The 22,898-nt window shown below is 41.0% G+C and overlaps 1 protein-coding gene across 2 annotated transcripts in view; it reads right to left on the reverse strand.

The window, feature by feature from the left end:
* Positions 1-1,783: 1,783 nt before the first annotated feature.
* The window catches only part of RTN1 (reticulon 1), a 229,436-nt gene continuing 208,321 nt past the window's right edge, over positions 1,784-22,898 (reverse strand). For both annotated transcript variants that reach the window (XM_030319236.1, XM_030319237.1), the window contains 6 exons: positions 11,777-11,984; positions 9,208-9,346; positions 7,692-7,761; positions 6,887-6,933; positions 6,743-6,801; positions 1,784-2,607 (listed from right to left, as the gene is read on the reverse strand). In XM_030319236.1, the coding sequence (XP_030175096.1) occupies positions 2,565-2,607; positions 6,743-6,801; positions 6,887-6,933; positions 7,692-7,761; positions 9,208-9,346; positions 11,777-11,984 (566 nt within the window). In that variant the 3' untranslated portion in view covers positions 1,784-2,564. The remainder of the gene's footprint in view (positions 2,608-6,742; positions 6,802-6,886; positions 6,934-7,691; positions 7,762-9,207; positions 9,347-11,776; positions 11,985-22,898) is intronic.

Consider the following 22,898-nt stretch of genomic DNA (forward strand, 5'->3'; position numbering starts at 1 on the left):
TACTGTGCACAGCTTTCAGGATGACCTCACTCACTCTGGGTCCCCGGGAGATCCTGTTCTTGGTCCTCTTCTTACCTATTCATAGAGTCCTCACATTATATCCATCGCCCAGAATATCATGTTGACTGATATTATGTGCCCCATGCTCCCTTTGGCAAAATTCTATGTCCATACCTATCATTTTGTAAAGACAGGGGTTTCCTCGGGAAACGTTCCCCACCACTGCCAGCAAATGGAAATTTCTCCTTAGATCCTCCTGATGCGCGGCTGCTTAGGAAAGGAATTCTGGGCTAACAGGAGGGAGGAAGATGCTGCGAATGCAGATGTGGGGGGGAGGTTAATTCTACACAGTAAAGCTTTTGGAGGAAACTTCATCTCAAAGGGTTGGAGACTGGAAAGCACACATAGAGAAAAAAAGATCCTCTTCTGTACCTACTAACAATAAAGAATGGCAGGCACCAAACCCAGCTTAATATCTTCCTCCCCCATACCAGGTCTTCTGGGATTTCTACCCTGAAAAATGGTATTGCGTTCTCCTGAACAGCCAGTCTCAGACAGAGCTGGGCTAAGGCGAGGCACGCGAGCTGCCAAGGGCGTGAAATTTGAGAAGGGCCAAGGTCAGCCTTGGTGTTGAAACCCCACATCTAGTCCATCACCAACTCCGATCCCATCTCCCTCCACATCATCTCCTAGAGGCTCCTCTGGGCACAGTGGGTGCTTGGCGCTCAAACTCCTTAGCATTCAAGTTTCTTCCTAGTGGTCTCAACCCAGCCTTTCAGCCTCACCTGGCACCACATCTTCAGCCCAAGCACCTTACAACCCATTTCAACTTGTCACTCACCATTCTCAGTGGATGCCATGTATTTCTGTGACTTAGCCATCTTAGGTGATGTTCTCTCTTCGTACTGGGATGAACCACCTTCTCCATCTGGAAAACCCAGCCGCAAAGTTCACCTCCTCTGAGAATCCTTCTCTGTTGCTCTAGTCTTGTAAGCTAGCTCGTATTTCCTGCTGCCTTTTATTTAGTTAGTTTATTTAGTTTTCACATAGCCAACTCCCATCTCCCGCCATACTGGCCGTTGGCACAATGTCCAGTTGCCCTTATGGTCGTCACACCACTTTGTACACAAGGGTACCTCCATAAGTGCTTATGGAGCCCAAGCGTAAAACTGGTCAAAGGCAGCGTTTTGTAAGTTACTCTTCCTTTTTTCTCCTACTACTTTTATTTTTCCCACTGCTACTATTTTCATCCACTTCTTCCTCATCATCTTTGACTTTTGATCTTAACAGTGAAATAAAATATGCAATTAGATTTTTAGGAAAAGCAGCAAGCAATCCTTAGATTTGTCTTGATGATGGCAGGAACTGTCATCTCTCTTACTCACAGCCCTCTTCTTGGTGCTTGGCACCCAGTAGGTCCTCAAGAAATGGTTACCAAAAGAGTGGCTTCCTAGCAAATATAATTATTGCATATTATTATAAGAAGTCTATAGAAGGACATATATATATATATATATATATATATATATATATATAAAACTACTTAAGATATCTACATCAATCCCACACAGTACAACATGAAGAGTATTTTCCAGTTTTACTACTTTGTAGTGACTTCTATAAAGACCCCAAAGGAGCCATATACTAAGTTGAAGTTGGACCATGCAGTCCTGAAGACAGGAATAAAGTGAGCTCTTGGTCTCAGGCTTCCCAGCCTGTCCTCAGAAGATTCTAGCTCTTAGAACTTTTGCACTTTCTGGTAAGACCACAAGAAGAGAGGGAGAAGGTTTTACATTTAGTAACATTTATTTATGCATTCAGTATCAAGTACATAAGTGCAAATATCCAGAGTCCATAATTAGGTCCATTAGGAACTACAGAGAAAGTAATACAAATCGTAATAAAGTTAACATGCTGGTACTTTTTTTTACCATACATGTAAATCAGCCTGTCAGTCCCACACAACAAAAGTACTGCATGTTTTTTTGGGGGGGAGGGCAGGGAGGAGGGGTTATTCATTTATTTAATTATTTTAAGTTATACAAAACTGATTACCAGAAGTACGGTCGACTGTTTTTATTTTTATGTTGTGTGTTGGAAAAACACTAAAACATCAGTCTACAATTCTATATATTGTTATTAAAGATTAATCCAACCAGCAACCCAAGGACATATAAGCGATTTCCACTACTGCATCAGTGCACTCGGCAGGAAGGGCCTAGCCACGGGGAACGTCAGAAGCTACAGAAGCATTGCAGAGAGGAGGAGAACACCGAAGAAGACAAAATAAGCTGGGCTCTCACCATCATGCACTTTTTTTTTTTTTTTAGCAACACAAAATTAAAACCACATCTAATACACTTTTCTCTATACTTTAGTGCTTGACACAAGTGACTCAAATATCCTAAGAGTACAGGAACAGCCTAAAAACAGCTGTTTTAAAGTTTGTCTCTAAGATTATGGTACTGGGGGGAGAAACAATCAATTTGCAGTAACATGTAAGAACAGAGTTGTTACCACTCCAGACATTCTGGTTTGTGTCCAGTCCCTGGTGGGATATCGATTTACTCAGCATGCCTTTTAGCGCCTGGGATTTTAGCCTGAATCCTAAAAAGACAATATCAAAAAACAGTAAGTCACGAGTGTTATTAATAAAATCATTTTGTGACTTCATCATGTGCTGTTGCCGTAATTAGCTAGCTGACCAAATAGGCTAATATTCCAAAAGATACTAAAGTATGTGAGTGTCTGTGAACACATTTCTATGCAACAATAGAGACCTATTTCTGTGCATCTACCTGAGACCCAGAAATGACTGGGACAGGCTCTATCCATCTATTCCACATAGAGAAGGGAGTGGCACTGAGGTCTACTGCACCAGGTCTAGGACTTTCTCCACACTCCTCTTAACCAATCTCTAGGCAGTAATAGGATGATGGTGCTGATGGCGATGATCGTGCTGATGTCTGATATTTATTGTGTCTTACGTCCAATCCAAGTAAAAGTACTTTATAGACATTATCTCATTTAATCCCCAACAACCATATGAGTTAAGTATTTAACATTACTAATGTGCAGATAAGGAAACCAGCTCAGAGAGTCAAATAACATTTATGATGAACTCATGTAGCTAAAAACACCAGAAATGGACTCAAAGTAGTCTGATTCCAAAGATCATGTTCTTAACTGTTTTACTAAAATGATGTCGGTTCTTCTGCTGGGAATTATTCTAACATGGGATCAGAATTTCAGAGGCGAAGGAGCCTTAAAGGTAAGACCCCACCAAGAAATTTCCTTCAAGATTTAGTGTCAGGCAAAACAGGTTCTCTTCAAAAACTGCTGTTCCTTCCTTTCTGATAGCAGGACCGATATAACTTATGTAGTTTCTCTTTTTGCTAGCTACCGAGAAGCTCAGATCCAAATCTGAATGAAGCTCAGTTATAGAAACCACATTAGTCCTTACGGGTAATGTTTTCTTTCTGTTTCTTTTCACAGCCTTGATTTCCAATTTTAATGAACAATTACATTGCACATGTAGGTTCATACATCGTACATTCTTTGTCTTTTCTCCTTTCCACTTTAACAGGCTTAGACCCTTGTCACCTTTTGTGAATTACCATAGTCTCCTAAGCTGACCTGATTACGTTTCCACTACCCTGTTCAGTTCTCCTCTCACTAGATTGTCACAGTATGCACATCTGTGTGCACATACGGTGCATATCACCCCCGCATAAAAACATCAGGGGCTGTCCATTTCCTGTTGGGCCAGAGTCACCATTCCTTACAGCGTTCAATACTTGACCTCAGCCTCTCTTTCTAGAGTCTTGGCAGTTGATCTTTCCACTCATTTAAGCTTTAGACACACTGGTGGACTCATTATTTCCTACATGACCTACATTTTCATGCTTCTCCCTTTGCTTACGTGATTTCTTCTTCCTGCAATGTCTTTCCCCTTATCACCCACATGATGAATGTTTCCCCATCCTTTAAGGTTGCCATAACTGAATATTTGTGTCCCCCACCCCACCCCCCTGCCCCTTGCTCAAATTCGTAGGCTGAAATTAACCCGCATTGTGTTGGTATTAGGGGATGAGTCCTTTCAGAGGTGATTAGGTCATGAGGGTGGAACTTTCATGAGTAGGATTAGTGCCCTATAAAAGAAACCCCAGAGAGCTCCCTTCCACTTCCACCGTGTGAGGACAGAGCAAGAAGTCTGTAACCTGAAAGAAGGCCCTAATTAGAGCCTGACCGTGCTGGCACTCTGATCTTGGACCTCCAGCCTCCAGAATGGCGAGACATAAATTTCTGTTGTTTATAAGCCACCAAGTCTATGGTACTTAGTACAGTGGCCTGAACTAAGACAAAGGCCTTCATTTTAGTGAGGATTTAATGCCATTTCCATTATCCCTCCAGGTAGGAACAGTTATTTCCTTATCTCCCTGACCTTAACATTTTATACAACTCCATTGTAGTTCTTATATTGTCTTATACTTATTTATCTCTTTACAGTTTTATCTGCACTGAGAGGCTGAGAGCTCTACTAGAGTGGGGATCAGCTCATTCATCTTTTTACTCTCCGTGCCTGTTCCATGCAGTACCTGGGGCATAACAGGCATGTCTCTTTTTGGAGCCAACCAACCTATTGACCAAATAAAAAATTAATAGATGTGATTTGTTCAAGATCCCCAAACTAAGTATTGGATAACTTAGGACTAGAATGTCTAGCTTCTGATTTCTAAGCTCCTATTCTGGTGTTCTCCTTCCTATTCCGGTGTTGCTACAGTTCCCCAAAACACAGCTCTAATTGCCAAAAAGTTACCTGGAGAGTTCATTAAAATATGGATTCCAGGTCCCCAATCCTAGAAATTCGAATTCTCTAGGTCTGTTTTAAGAATCTGGGAACTGGTGTCTTTGACAGTTTCCCAGGTTTTGGCAACCACCGACTTTTACACTATACCATGGTGCCATTTCTTAATATGAAATAATGAATACTTTATCCTCAGTTTGTTGATTTTCATGAGGCTTTAGTTGCATTTGGGTCCAAGGAGATAATTTCAGACATTTTGAAATGTGCCACAGATCTGATCTAGATCCAAATTCACCATGAATTTAGGAGGAAGAATTATGAGCAGTACACAATAAAACAAAACAAAACAAAACAAGACAAAATGCTTCCTATACTTTAGGAGAGAATCATAACTGATGATGTACAAATCAAATAGCAGAGGAACTTTAAAATGGTTGCTTTCTTTTATCTGTTGGTGTTGTTGATACATCATTGGCTGTCTAACATATTTCCCTCTAATTCTGACCACCACTGAGGTCTAGCCCCATGATCCTAAGATTAGGAGAGGGAGTTCAATCTCAACATAGTCTAGCCCTTTTGTGACATGTATTTCCAGTTGGAGCCTAGGTCAGCTTTTGATTAAAACAAAATCAGTAACAAAATGACAATACAAAAACTGTCATTCCAGGTGGTTTAGACTGACGTAAATTTACAAACACCAATTTATTTAAAAATTATGAAGAACTAAGTTTAATGTCCATACTAGCTGTGGATGCTTATAACTGGAATGTTTATTTGCTAATATACAAAGGAACCATAACGTAGAGTCTGTTTAAAGGCCTCCTGGGTGGCTCGGTCTGTTGATTGTCCGACTTCGGCTCAGGTCATGAACTTGCGGTTCGTGAATTCGAGCCCCGCGTCGGGCTCGCTGCTGTCAGTGCAGAGCCCACTTCAGATCCTCTGTTTCCCTCTCTCCACCCCTCCCCTGCTCAAGCTCTCTCCCTCTCTCAAAAATAAACATTAAAAAGAAGAAAAAATAAAAAGCAGTGGTGTTAATTAAATAAGCAAACACACACCCTTGTTGAGTCAAAATGGTGTAACAGAAAATATAACAAATATTACAGATTTAAACATTTTTTCAAGTTGGAAAAATAATTTCAATGGTTTAAAAAGCAGTGCTCTTTACAGTGAGTGTTGTATGTAAGCAATGAATCATGGGAATCTACCCCCAAAACCAAGACCACACTGAGCACACTGTATGTTAGCCAATTTGACGATAAATTATATTTAAAAAAAATCAGTGCTCTTTATTGTTTGAAAGATTGAAAATGTATGTTAATTTGATGGTTTTTATTTCAATCAAACTGTTGTAAATTAATTTTAGTTTTCTGAATCAGGCTTCCTTCTTTCCTCCAACTCATCTTGTTCTTGGACATGAGCCAGTCTCCAGATAAAGCATAATATCGTTCATTCATTAGAACTCATTCATCATCATACCTGAATTAAACCACTGAAGTTTTATTTGATTAAGCATTTTAAAGTGTATAATTAATTTTCTGAAATAATATGATTGGGAAAGGTGTAAATGCCTGACTCCAGTAAGTGAATGATCATAAATGAACTTACTATTTTATTGTCCTTTTATTACCCATATCTAATCCACACAAATGCCTGCCTAAGATAGTCTCTCCTTTTGGGGCGCCTGGGTGGCTCAGTCGGTTAAGCGGCCGACTTCGGCTCAGGTCATGATATTGCAGTCCGTGAGTTCAAGCCCCGCGTCAGGCTCTGTGCTGACAGCTCAGAGCCAGGACCCTGTTTCAGATTCTGTGTCTCCCTCTCTCTGACCCTCCCCCATTCATGCTCTGTCTCTCTCTGTCTCACAAATAAGTAAACGTAAAAAAAAAAATAAAAAAAAAGATAGTCTCTCCTTTTTAGGAACTGCACTGTGTAACTTACTTTGCCACAACAGCGTTTATGTGAGTCCTCACAAGTCCCAGATATTGGTCAATCTGTGCCTACAAAGAAGAAGAAATCATGAGCACATCCAAAGGTCACAAGGTCAAAATTTAAGGTGACTATCTGACATCACACAGGACTTACCTGGTGCTTAACATACACTACAGGTAGAGTAAACATTGAAACCACAGCTGGGATGAAAAACAAATACAGTATTAAAATTCTGAGAGTTACCAGTGAGAATAAGCTTTTAGACACATCTTTATATAATTACGTAATCTTATAGCATTATTTTATGGTAGCTAGCATTCTAGCTAAAAGATGGCAGGACTGGGGGCACCTGGGTGGCTCAGCTGGTTAAATGTCCGACTTCGGCTCAGGTCATGATCTCACGGTTTGTGGGTTTGAGCCCCGTGTTGGGCTCTGTGCTGACAGCTCAGAGCCTGGATCCTGCTTCGGGTTCTGTGTCTCCCTCTCTCTGTCTTTCCCCCAGCACCCCCGGCTCTCTCTCTCTCTCTCTCTCAAAAAAATAAACATTAAAAAAAATTTAAAAAGATGGCAGGACAGTCCATAAGGAAAACAAAGGGATGTTGAGCCCTTTACAGATATTAAGCCATTATTCCCAGACTCATTCCAGGAATGAGGGATGGATTGTGCCTTCCCACAATGAAAATTAATTTCTATCCATAATTGCCTACTGCAAACAAATATATATTAGAAACCAAATAAAACCAGTTGTGATTCAAGAGAAAAAAATCCTTCAAACTAAGAGATTCATTATTAATGTATAATATACACTCTTAAATTGAACTATGATGGTCAGGGAAATGCCCTGTACTATGGTGTTGTTTCTAGGACTCTACCACAGCAAGCTCACAGCTAACAGCATAGGAAGCTTTATGCTAGTGGAGAGTGTGAAGGAAGACATAACATGCTCATCTGTCCTTACCCATGAGCAGCAGGGTCAGCCCGTTGAAAAGAGCGCCAACGTAAGTCAGGAGCCACATCAGGACTGCAAACTGAAGAATGGAATCTTTATCAGAGCTTCTAAAACCATTTGTGACAGATGAGCGTCTTATTTCATTGACTTTTTTTAGATTAAAAATGGAGGGAAAATACACCATTTCAATAAGAAATGTAAGCATTTAAAGTTCATCACAGAATTACTGAAAGAGAACCTAGCCTTTACTTCTCTTAGAACCTTTTGGACATCTTTGTCAGAAGATTTGAAGGACTCCATGAAATAATAAGGGAGGGGTCAGCAAACTATGGCCCTTGGCCTGTTTTTTTATGGGCCCATGAGTTAAGAATAAATTTCATATTTTTAAATGGTTGAAGAAAACCAAAGCAAGAACAACATTTTGTGATATGTAGAAATGATATGAAATGTAACTTTCGGTATTCATAAATAAAGTTTTATTGGCACACAGCCACAGCCATTCATTTATGCATCGTGTTTGGCCGCTTTCCTACTATGATGGCAAAGCTGAGTAGCTGTGACAGAGATTATGTGGCATGCAAAGCCTAACAGATTTACTATCTGGCCCTTTACAGATAAGGTTTGATGACCTTTGCTCTAGCCCGTATTTTTACATTACAAATACAAATAGAAACATCAACCTAAAAGCCCTTGGGTCAGTAATTATCATCTCCCTGGTATCTCTCTTCAGTCATTACTTGGAAAGTAGTATTATTCCAGGAGAGCATCTTCCAAGGCCACATCACTCACTTTTCCTTCTGCCCTTCCTCAAACAGTTGTTGGGCAGCCCAGGCGACAAGACCCCTGCCCAGTGTGTGTACAAAGCACTCTGGGAGCACAGGGAACTCACAACAACCTCGCTCAGGCCCTGCTGAATCATGCCTGTTGACTTCAGTCTTATACATACACCACAGGGTGGGCTGAGCAGCTTGTTCAAAGAAACCTAGTAAGTTCAGTGAGAGTGCCAGGAATATCACACAGGTGCCAAGGTCCTCCATGCTTCCGAGGCTCAGTCTCACAGCACACACCAGGTAAGGACACAGGGACATCTCACCATTAGGAGTCCACAGAGTTTCTTTCAATGAAAAAAGCATATATATATATTTTTCACATTTCCAAAACTAGAGTTTTTAAAGAACTAATTTTAGGAAATTGGCCAAGGGACTGAAAATGATAAGAAGAAACAACCTGGTGTGTTGTGAAAAGTATAGAATTAGAAGCCATGTGACCCTCGGTTTGATCCCAGCCAGTGACTCGCTGGGCAACCTCAGGCAAGTGACTTAGCCTCTCTGAACCACAGTTGTGGCATCTGTAAAATGAGAGGATTGGACTGGATGCACTCCATGGTACCACACAGCTGGAGGTTTTCTCACTCTAGAATGTAATTAGCACTTGCCTCTTATTCTCCGTTATGTGGCGGTTTACGTTATACCATTAGGGAAAACAAAACTCAAGGTTGTCAAGTGAATGGCTTAAGCAACCGTACTTTTAAGGAATCCACCAGGTCCTGGACAAGGAAGAGCCTCCTCAGTTCTTTAAGTGTGTTGTTCACATAGAACTGCAGACAGTCTGTGTACTTCTGGATCTGCTCCTGAGAAAGGGTGATCTCGAGCTCCAAGTAGGTCCTGTCAACAAACCATCCCCAGAGAGATCCATCAGAGGTAACCATGAAACAGCTGAGTTTTCCTCCTCTCACTCTGAGGACAGCCAGGCCATCTCTGGGGGCTTCACGCCAGCCAGTGGGCTGCAGGGACCATACACACCCACTTCCAGTATACTGGAGAAACTGGGAATTATGGCCGTTAATGGTGTGCTATGACTGTTTCTGTGTCCCCAAGACAGCATGACAGCGTGAGCTGATGATTCAGAGCAACTGGCTTGGACCAGGGAGAAGTCAGTCCAGAATCAGCTCATTCACTGAATTCTCCATAAATCCCTGGTCTGCCAGGTAGTTGTGAAAGTCCTCATTTCTTCTTGGCTGCATGGAGATGGTTTATTTTTTTAAATAACAGAGGTATCTGAAAATCCTAGCTGCCAATTATTGTTCATCACCTCAACTTTAATATTTCGTGTTTGCATTTTGGAAAATACTCTCAGGTTTTATCTAGAGAGCTCTGAAAGCTCAAGAGACCTGGCCCCTATTCAAAAGCTCACTGTTTCTACTAAGAGCAATATTTTTAGTGACTGCATTTTTCATTTGTTCAAATGATGAAGTGCAACTATGGGCAGATAAACCAGGCTCCCCATGTAGTCCATCCTCCTGTTTGGCCATGCTCCCCCACCGAGGGCCCATCCTCTCTACCTCCTCCCCTCCTTCCATTCTGTTTTAAGACAGCACTATGTTATCTACCCAGAGGATATTTCTAGATATCTTATCTAGATAAGTGCTTATCTAATTCTGAGAATTGAGAGGGGAAAAAATAAAGTAGCATTTGGTTTGAATTTAGAGAGCTTACAATGAAATCTTATGGCTTTCCTACTCTTTAGGAAAAAATACAGAAAAATACTGATTTTTCTAGTTAAGTTTTGAGCCCAAAATGTGCTCCTAGTCAGGTATTCTATTTACTGATAAAAACAACTCAACCACAGGGAAGTTTTGTTGTTTTTTTGTTTTTTTTTTTTAAATCTGTTTCCTAAAGGAAGAAAAATTAGTTGAACTAATTGAACATGACAGTCTTGGGTGGCCAAGAATGTGAAAGAAACTAGCCTTTCTTGGATGGCTGAGGGCAGAGGCTGAGGCAGAGCAGGACTCTGAAGATGTGAACTCTGGTCACAGGCTGGTAGGCATGGTATAACCCTGATATGAACACACTGCACTTCTACACTTTCCCCCCTTTGGGATAGAAATTTGTAGAGGCAAGTTATAGCCCAGAAGACCCATTAACTGCATTAGAAGAAAGCCCAATACAAGCCAAGGGCAAGAGTGCTCAGACTGTAACTGACACCGAGGCCAGGAACCAGAGGCTGGGAAGGGAGGTTGGATGTGCAGCCTTTTCCCTTCTGTCCCCAAAACACAGGCATCTTTTCACCTTTTAAGGGCCCGGTGCCCTAAGGTCTTCATTCAGCTTACTGGTGTGGGTGAGCCAGGGAGGATTTACTGGGTCTGGCCCAGAAGCCATCTGCAGCAGCATCTACAAGGCTCATCCAGGACTCAGAACTGTCCCCTCCGTTACAGGAACTGAGGACACCTATAGTACAGCTTGCATGCACTCCGGGGCCAACAGCAGGGGAGGGGGTGACTCTGACAGTCAGTGCTGAAATTCCCCGGGCTCACAAGCCAGAGTCAAGGAAACAGATTGGGGTGGAGTTGGGTGGCATGCAGCTGGCGGGACTATTGCCTCCCTCTGCCCTGTTTCATTCATCCTTAGTATATGGCCTTAAAAACAATTCCTCCTCTTTAATGTTCATTCTAGTCAGATTTCCCTAGTATAAAAATGCAGAGGAGGGCACGTTATAAGACTATTCATGAACTTGTACCCCTCAGAAAGTTGGCCCTTTGATATGAAGCTTCCAGAGACCACAGAAATAAAAATCCAAACACCCTAGCCCTGACTCTGTGCTATTTACTGACCATATGACCTTGGGCAAGTCACTTTACGTCTTAGAGCCTCAGTTTTCCCACCTGTACGTAGAGATTAATTACACTGCTCTGCCTTCTTCACAGGGTAGGGAGGATTAATTGTTGCTTACTCCTCAAATTATAAAACATTGTGCACATATAATGGATTATGATCACTATTAGTAATAATTAAAAATAAAATATGAAATATGTGTATGCTCTATAAATTTATATTAAATATGCATATTAATTCATTAGTAATAATTAAATATAAAAACTCAATACAGCAAGTAAGTGTTACAATGGGGATAACTGAGTTTGCCTTAGAAATTCACCAGAAATATTAGCTATTAGAAGCCAGGGCATTAAAGAGACTCGGGAGACATCTGTCAGGTCCCAGAGACATATCACCCAAATGCCCAGGAGCTGAAACAGAGTCAGGGGGAAGGAGCCCCGTGAGAGACCGGGCAAGGACTGGCCCAGCTGGGGTACTCACTTGAAAGGGTGGCCCTCGTCGGTTTTCTGCACCGCTTGTAACACAGACTTGTAGATGCGGAAACTGATGGTGGCTGAGAGTGCGGCAAGAGCCAGGTAGGCCACGACACTCACAACGCTGAACTGGGTCAGGGAGAAGAGCAGTAGCAGGAAGCTCCCGAACACGATCCCAGTCTGCTTGATGTCCCGCCAGTAGAGCAGGTCAATAGCTGTGGGGAGGAGACCAAAGCCACACACACACTTAGCACTGGCAGAACTGCCGCGGGACTCATTCTGCGGAGCCGTGGTGTCCGCAGGTCCTCACCTCGACTCAGGATTCCCAAACACCAGCGAGCAGACACAGGGCTTTGGCCAGGGCACTGGCTGCCATTGTGTTTCGCTTTGGAAGACTCTTTTCCGTCCCTGAGGACAGTTTATAAATTGCAGGTAAGAAAAGGCTGGTGAGTCTCCAGCGACCATACCTCTATGAGTGCATCTCGCGGGGCCACACCGTCTGTGACTCTGAAACAAATCTCAAAGTACAGAGGACTCTGAAATACCTGCTCCGCCTCTCTGGAAGGTACTGACTGCATGCATCTTGATACCCTGCTGACAAGGTTATGTCTTAATGGTGGCCTGGAGATGTGCACAGCAGACATGTGACTGTTCCTGCTGCTCAGAAAGGGCAGGAACAATGAAAAGGGAGGTTTCAGAGAAGTGGTACCTTCAGAAGCATGGCGACAGGTCCAGAGACCCCAGCCAATGGCAAAGGTTTCTGAGTAAAGACACGGCCTGCCACCAAAGCCAGCAAAACTGAAAAGTTAGTAGCTATCTCAAGAATCCCTGAAGCTGACACTTGGATTAAACCATTTTGTACAACATAATTTATTCACTCCTATTATATGATTTAAAAATACGGAATACAGCTGTAAAAATCTGGATCACATCTCTCACTCAGGTATTTCCCTCTTTTGCTTACAAACAAAAAACTGAGTTCAAAAGAACAAAGCCACAGTGCTTCAAATATGGTACAAAATGTAAATATTTTCCATACTCCGGTCATCAGATTATGAAAAAACAAAGAAGCCTTGCTGGAGAATGCATGCAAATTTATTCTCCAATTAGGCAAGTTACAAATGTTTTTTTGAATTGAGATACAATTGGGACGCCTGGGTGGCTCGGTCAGTTGAACATCCGACTTCAGCTCAGGTCCTGATCTTGAGGTTTGTGAGTTCAAGCCCCACATCGGGCTCTGTGCTGACAGCTTAGAGCCTGGAGCCTGCTTCAGATTCTGTGTCTTCCTCTCTCTCTGCCCCTTCTCTGCTCAAGCTCTCGCGCGCTCTCTCTCTCTCTCTCTCTCTCTCTCTCTCTCTCAAAAATAAACATTAAGAAATTTTTTCTAAATAAATACATTGAGATATAACTGACAACATGGCATAAGTTTAAGGTGTACAACATGTTGATTGGATACATTTAAATATTAGAATAAGATTGCTACCAGAACATTAAACTAACACCTCTATTATGGCACATAATTATCATTTCTTTTGTGGTGAGAACATTTAGGATCTAGTCTCTCAGCAATTTTGATGTTTATAATACAGTATTGTTGGCTACAATCACTATGCTGTGCATTAGATCTCCAGAATTTACTTACCTTCTAGTTGTGAGTTTGTACCCACCAATCAACAACATCTCTCCAGGCCCCGACCCCCTAGCCCTGGTAACCACCATTCTACTGTTTCTACAAGTTAGGCTATTTTAGATTCCACATATAAATGAGATTAAATCATATTTGTCTTTCTCTGTCTGACGTATTTCACTTAGCATAATGGCCTCAAGGTCCATCCATGTTGTTGCAACAAATGGTTTTTATCGAATGTTACATGAATAAATTTTCAGAAAGAGAAAATGAGACACAAGATCCCCATCTCACACCCGAATGAAAATGGCAGTTGCTTCATGTGCGGTATACCCAAAGGCAGCTGGTTTACTAAAGGATTAGATATCAGTCATTTGCTCAGAGGAAAATGGAAGTGACCAGGTTGAAGAGAGCAGGAGCTGCTCCCATCATACACAGGTATGCAGCTAGCTGAAGGAACAGTACTGAAAAGGTCACGTAGCCTGTGACAACTCTCTGACATTCTAGAGGGTATATAAGGAGTGTTGCAGAGCAAAGTTTTAACCCTCCGCAACAGTTTTACCTCAGGCTGGCTGGAGAGGAAATCAAGGACTTAAGGGGTGGGGTGGGGGCTCTTTTATAACAGGCTGAGGATACCTCAGCAGTGTGAAGCTGGAGGAGAATTTACTTTTTTAAAACAGTTTATTTATTTTGATGGGGGTGGGGGGGGAGGGACAGAAAGAGAGGGAGAGAGAGAGAATCCCAAACAGGCTCCACATTGCAGAGCTCGATGTGGGGGCTCGATCTCATAAACCGTGAGATCATGACTTGAGCCAAAATCAAGAGCTGGATGCTTAACCGACTCAGCCACCCAGGCGCCCCGAGAGAACTTCCTTTTGAGCTGATCTGTCATCCATCTCCACCGACTCCATATCCACCACGACCTGGTCCACCAATGACATTAACACACAAGATTAGAGTAGTCTGCCATTTTGTTGGGCAAAAATTTGTTCTTACAACACTTTTGTGATGTAGGAAGTAGAGGAGAGAATCACAAGCGTGTTTTGGTGTGAAACAAAAGATTTTTCTTCTCTTGAGTGGGGCTGGTTCTACAAGTAGGTTTCCAGGGGCAAAGGAAAAGCACTGCTGCTCTAAAGCCCCTCTCTTCTCCCAGGCCCAAGCACCAGTCACATGGACTGACATTCTAATATTAGAAATTCACTGCTTTAGGTTAATCCTTTTTATCTTTTTTTTTTTTTTTTAAAGAAGGGGATAATACACTGAAGATGTATTAACAACAAAATTCAAATGAGTTTACCAACTGTGTTTTGTTTTAGAAGAGTTTGTTGAGACAAGAGCACCAAAGTAATACTCCTTTTCAGACAGAGAAGAGGGACGGATCTTTTGGAAGACATGACAACAAGAAGCCCCTGGGCTTCTGAGGGCAGGTGATAGAAGTGGGAGAAGGGATGTTCCCAGAAGCCTAGCGCCCCCCTGTTGCGGAAGGGATCTGGAGTAGCACATTGAGGGAAGTCCAGGCCAGCAGGGCTAAAGGTCCCTAGGGAACTGAAGCCTCCTAGCATTTATTCTGTTGGGGAGGTGGGGGGAGGGAAGGAGAACAAAAAGACTAAAACATCACCATTATCTGCAGGGTTGCCTCTTTTACGTTTTATTCATTTATTCAGTATTTATTGAGTAAGAACTTTATTTTAAGTGCCAGGCTTTGTGCTAAGTCCCAGGGATACAAAAATCAATGAATTGTTAAAAAAAAAAAAAAAAAGAAAGAAAGAAAACCCACCCACAAATAAGTTGTAATCTTCTATTTCATGACACCCCTAGATTCACATAGCAGACACGTTTAGAAACAAATACATTATTAGACAGAATGATTTGTGCTAAAGGGGGCACTCCTTAGTACTAGAGAAGGTGGGCTTACCTACCTCTGAGATGATGTGAAGTGGCACGGGAGACCCTGTGAGAAACTTTCAGGCAAAGAAAATATAAAGTTTGCTATTATCAAGTGAACCCCCACTTGACAAGTCACTTAACACTTGTTAAAAATGGTGTACCCTTCTTGGGGCGCCTGGGTGGCGCAGTCGGTTAAACGTCCGACTTCAGCCAGGTCACGATCTCGCGGTCCGTGAGTTCGAGCCCTGCGTCGGGCTCTGGGCTGATGGCTCAGAGCCTGGAGCCTGTTTCCGATTCTGTGCCTCCCTCTCTCTCTGCCCCTCCCCCGTTCATGCTCTGTCTCTCTCTGTCCCAAAAATAAATAAAACGTTGAAAAAAAAAAATTAAAAAAAAAAATTAAAAAAAAAAAAATAAAATAAAAATGGTGTACCCTTCTAGAAAAGCCTTCTCAGTCTCTGGATACCTGTTTAAATAGCCAAGAATGGCAGGCACCAGGTAAGGGCTTTATGTGAAGAAACTATGGGCAGAGAGTGTGAACTATCAACTAAATTAGTTTGGTGTAGTCATTACACAGCAGGTCTTTCCATCAACGTGTTAAGATTGTTGGAGATTTCTGGGGTACCTGGGTGGGTCAGTCGGTTGGGCGTCCGACTTTGGCTTAGGTCATGATCTCATGGTTCATGGGTTCGAGGCCCGTGTCGGGCTCTGTGCTGACAGCTCAGAGCCTGGAGCCTGCTTTGGATTCTGTATCTCCCTCTCTCTCTGCCTCTCCCCCTACTCTCTCTCTCTCTCTCTCTCTCTCAAAAAAATAAAAAATAAAAATAAAACAAACAAAAAGATTGCTAGAGGTTTCTAATTAGGAGGTTAGCAAAAGATTCATCTTACAACATCAATGGGATGTTTATTCTGAGTACTTTTCTGATATCATAAGCTATTTACGTAGATTCTGAAATGTTCAAAGCATCCTCTGATACTATCTCATTTACACCTCACAGTCAACTCTGCTGGATAGGTCTACGTATAACAGATAAAGAAGCTAAAAGTTAAGAAACTTGTGTACTGACTAGTTAATGAGTTCAAACCCTAAGTTTGATGCTTTTTCCAGAAGAAAACAGTTGCCTCTCTCGCATTATATGGTTATAGGTTAAACATTCCCCAAAGTATGCAAAATTAATTTGAGCAACCTGATTTATTTAAATCTGCTTCCAGAGCTAGATATTGAATGTGAAAAAAACTTTTAGGTGATAACATGTCATCATCAACAGTAAATAGTTATTGGCCATCTATTCATCTAGTGAAACCAAGAACGAAGAGATCATACAATTCCGTTCCTGCTTTTAAGGGACTTAAGATCTAGCTGGGAAGACTGGTGCTCATTTACAAAATGCTGAATCAGTACCAATACATTTTGTGCTGTTGGAAGTGGCAAAAGTTGAGTTCAAGGAAGGGACGGTGCTGGAATTGATGAAAGAGGACGTGGGATGGTTTGTGAATGTAGCGAACAATTTGTTAAGGAGATGGAGTGGATAAAGGGAAATATTATGAAGGATTAGTCAACAAGAAGGGTGACTAATTAGCCGTGGGAGAAAGGAGGAAGAGCTAATTAAGGGTGAAGGCAACATTTCAAAGCTGGGTGACTGAGTGATTAATATCACTGACAAAAACAGGAAATCGGAGTGGGAGCTGGTTTGGGATAAAGTGGACACTTGCTTTTAAACCTCCAGGTTCCAACACGATGACATCAAAAAAGGGCATTTTGACACAGTCTAGGGCAGAGATGGGATAGGGATCACAGGTGAGATGAAGCTGACAGTTACAATACTTCCTAAATTTCGTAAAGCTTAAAAACCAAATGATTTGGGTTTTCTATAGGCTTTGTCACAGAAGCCCTGAGTTAAATGGTCAGTAATATCATATTCCAATGATATTGAGATGAATATGCACAGTAGGAAACTGGAAATGCAAGACTGAAATTTAGTAAGGAGGGCTGAATATGAGTAGAAAGCATGATTGAGGCCACGAGAGTGGAGGAAGCCCCCATGACAGGAGAGACTAAGAAATGCAACTGAGAATGAAACCATAATTTAAGATTCAAGAAGTAAATGGAGCATATCAAAGGAGTCCTGTCTGAGTGTCAGAATGGGTACCCCAACAGTGTAGGTTATGGCAGTCAAGAAGAAGGAAACTTCCCAGGACAAAAGGGTAGACTACAGTGAGGGGTGCTGATGACCTAACAAGGGAAATGATAACCGAGAAAGGACCCTGGATTTGGAGACTGGAAGGTCACTCATAACTTGGCAGGGAGTATTAGCAGTAGTGAGAATGGAAGCCATATTGTAAAGCGTTGGATAAATGGTGGGAAGTTCAAAGTAATGAAGAAGATGGCAAATACAATGGTAGTTTGGGAAAGTAGCAGCAAACGCAAACCTTTAGGTTGAGCAAAGCCTGGGGATATTAATAGAAAGGGAGGAGTGAGGATCCTGGAAAGAGGGGAAATTTGGCTGAGCAAAGTCTCAGAGAAGGGGCAAAAGGATGGGATTAGCCATAGCTCTTTGTTTTCAAAGAAGGGAGAAGAATGAAAAGAATGGGCAAAGAGGGAGAGACATTTGGGGAATGTATGGGTGTGGCTACAAATATGTGTTGAGGTGGGAAGGGAACAACATAGAGTGACATAAAGTGGCTTGAGGTAGATTTACTCAAATCCTGGAAAATGAGTTATGAGGTCTTCTTGAGACTGAGGAGGATAAGGATGGGGCTTGAAGAATTTAGGAAAAGTCCAAACCTGCCTTGTTTAATACAGTAGTGATGAGCCACACGTGGCTACTGAGCACCTTAAATGTGACTAGTCCCAAATGAGACGTGCTGTAAACTACCTATCGGATTTCAGACTTAATCCAAAACAAGGATGTAGATTATACATATAATACTTTTTATATTGATTTTGTTGTTGAAAGACTAGTACTCTGGATATGCTGGATTAAATATATTATCAAAATTAACTTTATCTGTTTCTTTTTTACTTTATTATTACTATTATTAATTTTATTTATTTTGAGAGAGAGAGAGAGAGAGCGCGAGTGGAAGGGGCAGAGAGAGGAGAGAGAAAGTCCCAAGCAGGCTCCACACTGTCAGCACAGAGCCTGACATGGGTTTCAAACTCATGAACCATGAGATCATGACCTGAGCTGAAATCAAGAGTTGAACGCTTAACCGACTGAGCCACCCAGGTGCCCCTCTTTTTACTTTTTAATGAAGAAGCTACTAGAAAATTTAAAATTTCTAGGTAATGACTCACATTATATTTCTATCGGACAGTGCTGATCTAGAAAAATACAGTCTAAATTCAGAAAGCAATCAATAAAAGGACTGCCAGAAAGTAAAGAGGGTTTGGCTAAAGTCAAGGATCTCTAGTGACTGACAAGCAGCCAAGACTATTGGAAACTGATGCGCTGGGGGAATGGCAATGGCTGCGTGTGGTCAGAGTGACAGCAAATGGCCCATGATGATTCAGTAGGAAGGGTAGGAAGTGGTGAAGTGTGATCAGAGAAGAGAATTTCTGTGTTCCAATCTGCTGTGTAAATGATGATTTTTCACATTTTAATTCTGCTTAGAGTGATGTAAACTTGTGTAGGAAGGTTATAGCAGCTGATCCAGAAAAAATGGGTATTTGAATAAACTTTCCATAAAACCAAAGTAAAAAAAATAAAAGTAACTCTATAACTGCAACAAATTAACCCCCATAGTCTTTGGTAAATTACTGTATTGCTTTGTCAATTGCAAAAACCAAAGTTACTTTGCTAAAACCCAAGGAGCAATGCATGGCTTTGACATGAGAGATCAGTACATCCTATCAATTGATAAATGGACTGGGCTTGGTGATCTCATCTTAGTCCCCAAACCACACGTGGGAGAACCCACTGCAGCTTGCCTGGGGCTCACCTAGAACTAATTCAGTCAAGGGTGAACTGGCAGATTTGGCAGATTTGAAGATTCCTGATATTGAATGCAGAAATCAGAGCTATCCTTAATTTCCACAATCCAATCAAGAACAGAAAAGAAAAAATAGAAGTGATCCAAGGTTTGAGTTAATAGCTAAATGGAAATAAAATGCTATGTCAAACTTCTAGAGAGAGAGCCCTTAGCTGCTGCCGAAAATGTTTTGGTTGAGGAAACCATTTTAAGTGTAGTCAATTATATGATCCAATAGCAGTACAGTATTCAGAAAGTTTATTAAAAATGTACGAAATGTAAGGCAGTGGTGCAGCTACTCATATTTTATTTATAAGGCAAAATGTGGTATAAATGGATAACAATGAAATGGCAATAAATTGTGCACAATTATCTGCATTATTGCACCGTATTCTTAAATGTGTTTATTTATAGTCCATCTTGGTCCAGTAAAGATTTCAGGCAGCACTGCACCACTTGCTATGTGATAAGTAAGTGCTACTTTATAAAAGGCCAAGGGAGAAAATCCTGTTTATAGATAGTATCAGCATTTCATTGAAAGGACTGTTGAAAAATTACATGCTGTTGACTTTACATTTTAGTAAGCTTCCAATAATTGACTACAATACTTGACCACCTTCTGAAAAGGGTTAGAGGCTCAAAAAACCTCACTTCTTTACAACCCAGTGTCCAAAGCAGTGACAGCCAGTTTCTCTGATTTTCACTGCCTTTTTCAGGCCAACAAAATATCACACCATAAAGAGCTAACAAAAAGAAACAGCAGTAACTTTCCCTACTTTAACTTTCCCTCGTTTGCCATCAAACCAGAGAAACATAATGGGAACTGATGTCATACAAGACATTAAACATGCACGGTGACCTTCAAAGATGACATCTCCTAGTCAACTACTCCATGAGTTTCCTTTGCTATGAAATAGGCCCCTACATATATTTAAACTTTAAATGGTAATCCAGAGGGAAACTGCTGGAGGAGACCTTTGCTGATAAAAACACCTGCAGTGATTCCATTTTCCAGGCTCTTCCCTCTCACTGCATAAATACATTCAATATGACTGTGAAGAGAAAAATGCCAACACTATTATTTCTGGATGTTTAAATAATTCAGCAGATGTTTTGAATGAGTAGATACATTACACCTGGCATTCTGTGTAGACAGTAAAAGAACAGAGCATTTAATCCACATGCTACTTCTAACCAGTAGGACCACATTCTCCCTGTGCTTGGAAATGAACGCAGTGGTGCTCAGGCCCGTTGTCACCTGGATGGGGTAGAATTGGCCAGGAAATGAAACAGCAGGGCCCAGTATTGAAGACAGTGTGGCCAGATCCTCCTGCTAAATCTTTTAGCAAATGGACTCATTTGGAGGGGTCTCAACAGGGCAACTGGCATCAAAAGAAGAGATGACCATATGGAGAGAAAGACAGGCTTTGGGCACACGGTAGCTGAGGGAAGCACACAGAGAGATTTGCAAGGTAGTAAGTAATGGATGTCCTATGTGCTTTTCCTTCCTTTAAGCTCTCTGACTTGATCAAAATACAAAACTGTTCATTTGGTTGGTGGTAATCAGTCACAATTGTCTGGGCCCTTGTCTGGGCCACATCTTAAAATCCGTCATTGTACTGGAATAGAAAAGAACCATGGAGGTAGACAGCTATTGCTTCTTTATAGACACGGACTATATTTAAAATTTTTGACCAAAACCATAATGGCAAAATGTTTTTTGAACTAAAAAGGTAAGGCAAAGGTATGCTCTCTCATTGTACCTCTGTTCCAGTCGATAAAACATTATGTCCATCATAATACTTGTTACCACTCTATCTGATCTTGAAAGCGAGACATACTCATTGCAAAATGGGTGGAACTGTTGATAAATTCTAAAAATTAAAACCTGTTACATTTGTACTTTTCATCTGTTCAAAATTAACATCAGTTTGGGCAAAGAGCCTGTAAGGAGTGCTTGAATTATAAGACAACTTCACTCAGAATTAACTTAAAAATAGAGCTTAAACATATAGCTAAACAAATAGCTTAAACAGAACTCTACTAAGTTCTAAAACCTCTATCAAATTTCTTATTTGGAACATATGCTATAAATTTGGAATACATTTACAATGACCAAGGTTTTAATGTAATTACTATTAATTGTCATCTAGACAAAAGATGGCTTTTCAAGGATTATTAATGTCTAATTCTTGACTTTCAAACTGTGAGCTTAATTATAAGGCAATCCTGTTTCTTTGAACGGTTGTGTGTACTTTCATAAGAAATGGAGAGGTGACAATATGTAAATGTTGATACATGGCCAAATGCGTACACAACTTAGGAAATCAAGTTGAGAAGGATGGGAAATTTTGTGGTGATGTACATTTATTTCCAAAAAGAAAGGCTATGTCCTGGGAGTTATCCACCTATGTTAGCTTTTGTTTGCTGGATTCAGTGAATTTTAGGATTTAATTCTATTGTAAGGTGATTTAAAATGTATCAATTACTTCATAGATTCTGCTCCCAAAACGTATTAACTAGTCTAAATATGAAAGAGAAATGAGTAAAGAATATCATTTCAAACATGAGGAGAAAAGTGGGAGAGAAGGAGGCAGGAAAAGGGAGGGAGGGAGAGAAACAGAGGGAGAGAAAGAGGGAGAGAGAGGGAGAGGGAGAGAGAGGAAGAGAGAAACCTTTTAAAAATGATTAAGAAAGGGGCCTGCTCATTAAGGATGGACTAGGAATCTGCAATCATAATCCTAATGCTTTACTCATAGAGTATCAGGAATATTTTTGTTTTTTAATTATTTTATTTTATTTTAGAGAAAGAGAGAGCACATGCAAACGTGAGAGAGGGGCAGAGGGAGACAGAGAGAGACTCTTAAGCAGGCTTCGTGCTCAGTGTAGAGCCTGATGCGCGGCTCAGTCCCAAGACCTTGGGATCATGACCTGAGCCCAAATCGACCGACTGAGCCACCCAGCACCTGTGTTCTTTTAATGAACTAAATATTAATTCAGGGAAATCTGAGAAAAATAATAGATTTGGAGATGTGGATTTAGATCAGCATTTCTGTCAAGTTTTTCTCACTTGTGATGGGTCTTCCTCTAAAAACAAAGTTAGACACTGCACAGAGCCCATCAGTACACTCTAAAACCCAAACATGAAAGTAAAAAATTATCCTAATCTATTGATGTACCTCATAGACTTTTTCTTAATTTTAGGAAGGAATAGCTCATACAGTAAAGAAACATGTATCTGAAGTTCAGCAATTCTCTGAGTTTCGTGTCAGTTTCTTCCATTAGATTACTTCAAGTATTTTTTGAGACACATATAATCTTGTTTCATAAAGGCTGTTTTTGTTGCCAACCCAGTCCTCTAGCTTCACGTTACATGGTATGGAGATACTGGGCAATATTCAGCAAAATATTAACACTGATTAACTGTAGGTGGTAGGACTTTGGGTGATTTGCGGCTTTGATTTGAACCTTTCTTTGTACAAATGGAAATTTTCATAATGTGCATGTATCACTTTTAGAGAAAAATAAAGCCATCATTCTCTCCTCAAACTTTGGAATATTCCCTTATAAAGACTCTCTTGAAACTAATCATACACTGTGACAAAGTAGAGTTTTATTTTGCAATGGAGTAGTAACTACCCATATT

Source organism: Lynx canadensis, chromosome B3 (assembly GCF_007474595.2).
Source record: "Lynx canadensis isolate LIC74 chromosome B3, mLynCan4.pri.v2, whole genome shotgun sequence".
NCBI classification, from domain to species: Eukaryota; Metazoa; Chordata; class Mammalia; order Carnivora; family Felidae; genus Lynx; species Lynx canadensis.